The 7,390-nt window shown below is 39.3% G+C and overlaps 1 protein-coding gene across 8 annotated transcripts in view; it reads left to right on the top strand.

Annotated features, from left to right (window-relative positions):
* The first annotated feature begins 438 nt into the window (after positions 1-438).
* Positions 439-7,390, top strand: part of ARHGAP28 (Rho GTPase activating protein 28) — a 141,458-nt gene continuing 134,506 nt past the window's right edge. For 3 of the 8 annotated variants that reach the window (XR_004314855.1, XM_032467117.1, XM_032467116.1), the window contains exon 1: positions 439-874. Coding sequence is in view for 5 of the 8 variants with exons in the window: in XM_032467117.1 (XP_032323008.1) it covers positions 699-874 (176 nt within the window). In the remaining 3 variants the exon portion in view is untranslated. Of the gene's footprint in view, positions 875-5,981; positions 6,005-7,390 lie in introns of those variants that run through there. The other 5 variants (XM_032467118.1, XM_014561133.2, XM_006186927.3 and 2 more) reach the window with 4 other exon arrangements.

Raw genomic sequence — 7,390 nt, 5'->3', positions numbered from 1 at the left:
CTGAAAGCATATCTGCTAATTTGATCAGGATTGGGAGGAGGAAGGGGATGTAGAGTGAGGTAAGAGTCTGGTTCTGTGGCACTGAGGGTGAGGATTCTGCTTGTTTTAAGAGGGAATTACCTGCCTGAAAGGAAATCAAGTTTTTGTAACTTGGCTAAGTAAACAGCAACGTAATCCAGCTCTTCCATTTTTGATGTGGATGCTTTAAGTGAGAGAGTGTCACATTTTCTTCCTTTTTTCCTCAGACCACTCTTGTTTGACCTGGCCCCTCTGCTTCCCAGCCGGGGCTCCCCGGGCAGGGTTTCTTTCTCTCGCTTCGTGCTGCCAAGCAGGAAATGTTCCTGGCCTCGGGATAAGCCTCCCGTTTGAAGGGGTGGGGGTGGGGGTGAGAAAAGGAAAAGGAAAAGAAACAAAGCAAGAAAAACTTTATGAGAACAGCAAGCCCGAGCCCCTAAGGATCGCTGCTGGTTTCCAGTTACCTAGAAACAGGGATCGCACCCCTCCCTCTCCCCTCCCCACCCTCCCTGCACCCCTACTCGCCCCCCCCTCCAAGGGGCTCGTGGGCGTGTATTTAAATCTATGCTAATCAGGCTGCCCGGCCGGCGGGGCGCGTGCCTGCGCCCCTGACAGCAGCGGGAGGAGCCCCCGAGCGGGACGGGCCGAGCCTCCCCACCGTGGTCGGTCCGGTGCGTTGGCCCATGCTGGTCCCCGCCTTTGTTCTCGGGCCGGAGCGGAGACATGCGCGGCTGACGATGGAAGTGGAGGACTCGGGCGGCGTGGTGCTGACCGCCTACCACTCGTACGCTCGCCCCCAGCCGCCCAGCTCCGAGCCGCGCTGCGCACCCCGGGCTGCCGCTAGCCACCCGGGCAGCAGGTACCGAGCCGCGCCGAAGGGGCAGAGGTTTCCTGGGCTTGGGGGTTCATATGCTGCTGGGTTTTCCGCCAGAGCATTGGACCAGCATTACTTGATTGTTGTTTCAAGTTTTGGTGGACTCAGTGAGTGAGCCTCCCTTTCTTTGTGTTGTCTTTGGTTGGAAGTGGGAAACCCACCCAGGCTCCGAGGAGGATGGCTAGAGACTTGGCTAGCAGTGTTTAGCGGCAGAGTTGTGTTCTTGATACAGCTTGCTAATAGGCATTTGCCTCATTTCTGCCAAATTCACTGATTGAACTATTGGAGAATTTTTTTTTAAAAGTCATTTAAAATGAAACAGCAGCAGAAAATGGAAAATAAATGTAAAATACGTTATCTTAGATCCGCAAACTATGAAGAACTTTAGTAACTGCATTAGACACGAGTTAAAACACAGATGTAGAGATTCTCCAAAAAGAAAATCTCAGTAGACTTTTAAAAACAATTTTATTTCTAGATTTAAAAAAACCTTTCAATTGTGTAAGTACATTGGTGTCATTGCTAATGTGTTATTGCTAATGTTGACTCTATAAATACAATTATAATTTTCTTTTGGGTCAGACGAGATCTGTAAGTTTCTCACTATGCATTTTAGATTTAATGAATCAAGGACTTGTGTTAAATTGCTCTATGAGTGTTCATGTGAGACTTCTGTTAACTAAACTGAAAATGTTAGACCCTTAGGAAGTTCCTGTGGGTGGACGAAAATATTAAGGATAGTGAGATAGTTTGGTATCCGACACGTATTCGGGGAAGTTTTATTAGTTTAAATGTGACTGTTTATCTGCCATGGATCCATTGATGAACGGTTTTCTTTACGAGTGGGGAGTTTGGTATGCTTTTCTGCATGTTTATTTTCAGTAATTTTTTTCTTCTACTTTTACTTTAGTTATGTGATAAGGATTACTTGTTTCCTAATTTAATTGACTTGCAAGGTTTTCAACAGATTGTGATTTTATTTCAAGGAATATCCTCCTGGCTAGCATCCGTGAGAAGCACAGACTGCACTGGCATGAGATCTGTGTTGGACTTGGCTAACAAAGAAAATATTATTTCTTCCAAAAAGAACAGGTTGAGTGAAATCTAATTTTTATAAAAAGACAGTGAGCAAATAACATTTTTCTTCTGGCATATTATTTTAGAGGTTGCTTGAAGGTACAGACTTGCATTTGCCTTTAGGGTGTTTTCTTTCCTAAACATGATTCTTGAGTATAATTACTCATATTATGAGTAACTAAACATATAAGTAATTTGATGAGAAGCAAGGGCCAGGTTCATGCATTTTTAGGTGGTCCTGGGGTAGCTGTTCTGTCTGTGGTTCCCTGCAGCTGTCGAGGAGCAAGAGCCAGATTGTGCCATTTGGGCTATCCGAAATTACATCCCTTTCCAAAGCAGACTGGAGAAGTTCCATTAACTCAGCATGTGGTCTTGTGCAGTAATAACATATGAGAGCAAAAGCATTGCCTGTCATAGTTGGTGTTTCACCATACAGTTGCCAATCAGATTTATGTTGCCCCAAGTTTGCATTTTAGGTGCATGATCCTTTGTGCCACTCACCCTCTGATGCAGGAGGTAGACCACTGCCCCCTGCAACTAAATCATGAGAGAATAGCTTAATTCCTTGGTTCCCAGGAACAGCAATCGAAAGGGGTTCCTGTGTTTACAGGGAGCCAGAGGACACCATCAATCATGAGTCTGATAACAGAAATAATCAGGCCTGAGTTATTAACCTTTGACTCACTAACTCCTGATCAATACATCCTTTCAAGCCAAGGAGCAAGACCATATTGTTCTACTTATGAAGAGAGCACTCTCTCTTTCAAGAATACCCTTTCCTTTAAATTGCTTGCATATGTGTAATGTATTTGTGGAGCAGTGGCCAGTGTGGAACTAGGAAGCATGGACAATTTTATTTGACTTTCTAAGTGTCGTCGTTCTTTAGTTCTGGGTAGCATAGTTTCAGTTCAAAGCAAACCATCTCCTTATTTTCTAAACCTCCACTTCATTTACTTTATGTGCTTTTATCTTTATTTTTTGGCCTATTTTTCCCACTAAAATAGTATCTCTTTCTCTCTTCACTGTTCTCTTTTCTTCACTGTTGTATCCCCAGTGCCTGGAGCAGTGTCTGGTCACTGTAGTAACTTAATAAGTTAACGAATCCCTACCAAGATTACAAAATGGCCAAAATAAATTGGAAGGATTCTGAATAGCAGAAATTAACCTGTTTGTACCTACTATGTGCCAGAAATGTAATGGGCATTAGTGATACAAAGATGAATGAGATGAAGACCCTGCCTTAGGAATGTGACCCTTTACATTTTGGACCAATAGAACTTATAGAAAAAAGCTTGAAATAAGTGGCGACATTTCAAAATCAAGAGGCTTCAGATATAAATCTGGCCTTCAGCTTCCCATTAAAAAAAAATGTAGCTATCAAAGTATCCAGCAACTCAGGCCTTCACTGGCTGAAGCTATTATGGCTACACGCTTCTCCCTGTTCTTCCACACTGAAGCTGGGTGTCCATTCAGTTTCTTTGAGGGCCTGCCCGTTTTATTTTATTAAAATGAGTAGTAGCCAATGTAAAGTGTACTTGCCAGTTACTCAGGCTTGGGATCAGACTGCCAGACTCTGCTCGTCTCCTACCCCATTTCCTACCACGTGACTTTGCACAGTCTGCTTCAGCTGCTTAGACTAGTGTCTGACACCAAGGAAGCACCTGACAATTGTTAGCTGTATTGTTACTACTGTTGCTTTTAATCACAGTTGATGTAAAGAGGAGTAAAATATTTTTGGTACCTATCCCCCAAACTTACTCATGCAGGAAAAAGACTCAAGAGTACTAAGCATTTGTTGGAAGGAGAGAAGGCAATTCCTTGTTTCACAAACATTCTATATTTACATTCTGTTGTAAGGATAAAAGAGAATGAAGGATTATAAATTCTCACTTTCGTTACAGCAAATGGTTGGAATTGTCTTTGGAATCATGTGATTTTCAGAGAGGCTAAGCTTCTAGACCCTCAGTCAGAATCCAGAGTGAAAATGTTAACATATGTTCAAAATGACTACACTTACAAAATGAAAGGTAGCTGAAGGTGGAGCTTGTTTTTCAACGATTTCCTATATATAAAAATATTTTGGCGAAGGAATAGTATGAAATGGTCATGAGTGTTTCTGATGTTTATCTCAATATACCATAAACTTCCTGAGAAAGGACCAAAATAGAGGAGGAAAAGAGCAGCTGTTCCTCAAAAACAAATGTAGAATCTCACCAAGGTTACCCTGGGAATTCTCATTCTACAGCAATGTTAAAACTTTTGTCAAGGGCATATTGTTTCCTGATAGCATAATGATTTATTATAATAGGAATAAGTTGATTAAAATAGAATTAATGATGAATAGAAAGTAAATATTTTATTTGTGGAAAAGACTAAAGTTAGCAACATTTAGTGACATGTTTATTGGTACATTACTGGATTGAAATTAATTAATCAAAAAGACATTGATTTAAAGGTGCCAACTCTTATTCAGTTAAGCATTAATGTAGGTCTTTATGAGCTTACAGACACAGGCCCACCAGATTCTGGGGCATATTAGGTCTGCTTTTCTAGAGGATTCAGAAAGAATAATGAAAATAGGATTCTTAGGAGAGAATAAGGTATTTATAGATCATTCTTTATGTGATAGTTGAAACCAGAGTTGATGTCTCTGGTTTCTTTTTACAGTGAGGTCCCTGCTGATTGTAGGTGCCTCCACGTGCGGGGCTTTTGGAAAACATCTGGCGCATTTCCTCTGAGCCTGTTTGGCCAAACGTTTGGCCAGTTGCTCTGTCCATTTTTAACCTCAGTTCTCCCTGATCATTAATCCTTAATGTATCTGAAAAAATTCAGGGAACTTAGAGTGTTGTAGAATCATTTTCATGTGGACGAAGATGATAACATTCCCTTAACTTTTTATTTTGATGTAGTTTTAGACTTAGAAAACTTGGAGGAGTAGTGCAGAAAGTTCCCCTTTAACCTTCCCCAGTTTCCCCTAATGTTAACATCTTGCAGAACTGCGTTCCATTATTGAAACCAAAAATTTAACTCTGGCACAATATGATTAACTGAACTATAGACTTTATTCTGATTTCACCAGGTTTTCCACTGGAATTGGAAATTTTCTGTAGTAGACTTGACTCTGGGATCCCACATTGAATTTAGTCATAACTCCCAAACCTCCTACAATCTGTTGCCAGTCTGTTGTCTTTTGTGACACTTTGGTACACTTTTGGAGTATCAATTGGTTGTTTCATAGGAAGTCCCTCAATTTGTATTGGTCTGATGTCTTGTCATGGTTAGACTGAAGTTATGCATTTTGGGTGAGAATTCCGCAGAATTATGTCTCCGTGTATCATATTGGGAGTCGAGATGTGATGTTACTGTTTCATTAATGTTGATGTTACCTCTGACCACCTGGTTAAGGTGGTGTCTGCCAGGTTTCCCTACTGTGAAGCTGCTACTTTCTCTTGCACAATTAATAAATATCTTGGGAGAGGTACTTTTCAACTGTACTAACATCCTGTTTTTCTTCAAACTTTCCTCCACTGATTTTAGCATCCATATGGATCTTGCTAATAACGTTTATTACAGTGATGTTCTAATAGTGATTTTTTAATTTTTCTCATTACTTCCTTCTGCGTTTGACTTATTTTACATGCTGTAAAGTCCACATTCAGTATTCTCTCTCATTTTTTCATTTTTACTTTTGCCTTTAAAAAGTTGGCCATTTAACCTACTGTTCTTTTCACACTTTTGCCACAAAGTGCAATAAAATGGTTTAGTTTTATCTGATCTGAGTTCATGAAACTTATAAAGATAAATTCCGTAATTTTCAAAGTCCATAGTTTTTTGAAAGCAAATTTTTACAGGCTTAATAGAAAATAATCGGAAAGCTACTAAATTAATTGCTGTATTCAGAGATGGTAGTTGTTAGATCCCACTTTGGCTGGAGCTTGTTACCTGGGCTGTCTTTCTGTTCTCACAGAACTATTAGCATCTGATGGGAAACGTTTTCCCCTTGCCAGTGTTCGTGGGATGTGACTTGAACATTTGCAAGTAAGTCATAACTAAAGTAAACATTCAAATTTGCATAGAATCAAAATTTCTTCTCATTTCATCCTTAAACCAAACTGTTTCATTTTTGAAGTCATTTCCATTCTCTGGTTTCTCTGTCTATGGTCTCTAGATACTGGTTCCAGCAAAGAATAAAAGTAAAATGTTATATAGCAAAGAAAAGGAAGGAAATAAAATGTTTCTTAGAAGAAAAGTTTGGAAATAAAAATTATCCATTTAAGCAACAGACTTTGTTTTGCTTTTAAAGCTTCTTTGGATGAAGATATTAAGTCAAGTGTATCTTTAAATAGTGCAGAAAAGAACCTTTTCTAAAGGACTGTCATCAAGACAGTAAGAATTAACAGAATTTCTTGCTATGTTATGCTTACTTGAATTAGTGAGTTTTGTATAACGTGTTGTTCTTTCATGACATGAAATTTCATGTATCCATTTCTTTGTGATTATTAGGGGATGTGCATCAGAAATGTTAATGTGTCCAAAAGCTTCTAAAGTGGAAACTAAAGAAAGTAGTAGATTGTTTTACTACATATCATCTTCTTAAATTTCTGTGGTTTATGACACATTCTTTTGAGTATCAAATGTGTTAGGTCAGTCCTAAATAAATGAGTATTACAGATAAAACTATCTATTTGACAGGCATCAAGTGCAAAGTAGTCCCAAGTGTAGGAGAACATATACTAATGTCAACTTGCAAACCAGCCAGGGTGTTCCACGTTACTCTGTAAAACGAATTAGCCTGTACATTCGTTCCTCACCCCTTCATGAGTAGGTGACGGCGGCATACACACAGTACCAAGGATGGAAGGAGAAGCTGGAACCAAAGACAGAGTAGTAGGTTGTAGTTTTCAAATTGTCAAATACTTGAGATTTATTTGTACCGTTTTAGTAATTCTATGTTGTGGTGCTGATTATCTTTTACATATAAGAGATGAATCTTTATGTTAAATTTTGTGGTCAGCCACAAAACTTGCTTTTGTATATCTGTAATATATAAGAAAAAGAATTCCTTTGAAGTTTCCTGTTGAGTGTTCATTTATGAAAATTCATTTTGGAAACACTGGACAGTGCATTTGTCTTTACACAGAGGCCCATCAGTGGATTTAAATTTTTATAGATCTGTAGAGAAACCTGACAGGTGTTTAGGAAAAATGGTAAACATACTAAAATGACATTATAACTAATAATATGATATTTGATCTCTTTCCTCCCCACATTTCCCTACCTTTATACCATTCTGAAAAATTCACACAGTAGCCAAAGTTAACAGGTCAGTGGTTGGGACTAAACCCATATTTAAGTGGCAGGAGATGAAAAGCAAAACAAAAGAGAATAAATGTAGTTCAAGAAGGAAGGACGAAACTTCCTTTC

The sequence above is a fragment of the Camelus ferus genome, chromosome 24 (genome assembly GCF_009834535.1).
Source record: "Camelus ferus isolate YT-003-E chromosome 24, BCGSAC_Cfer_1.0, whole genome shotgun sequence".
Taxonomy (NCBI): Eukaryota; Metazoa; Chordata; class Mammalia; order Artiodactyla; family Camelidae; genus Camelus; species Camelus ferus.
This window is presented reverse-complemented; position numbering and strand designations above follow the sequence as displayed.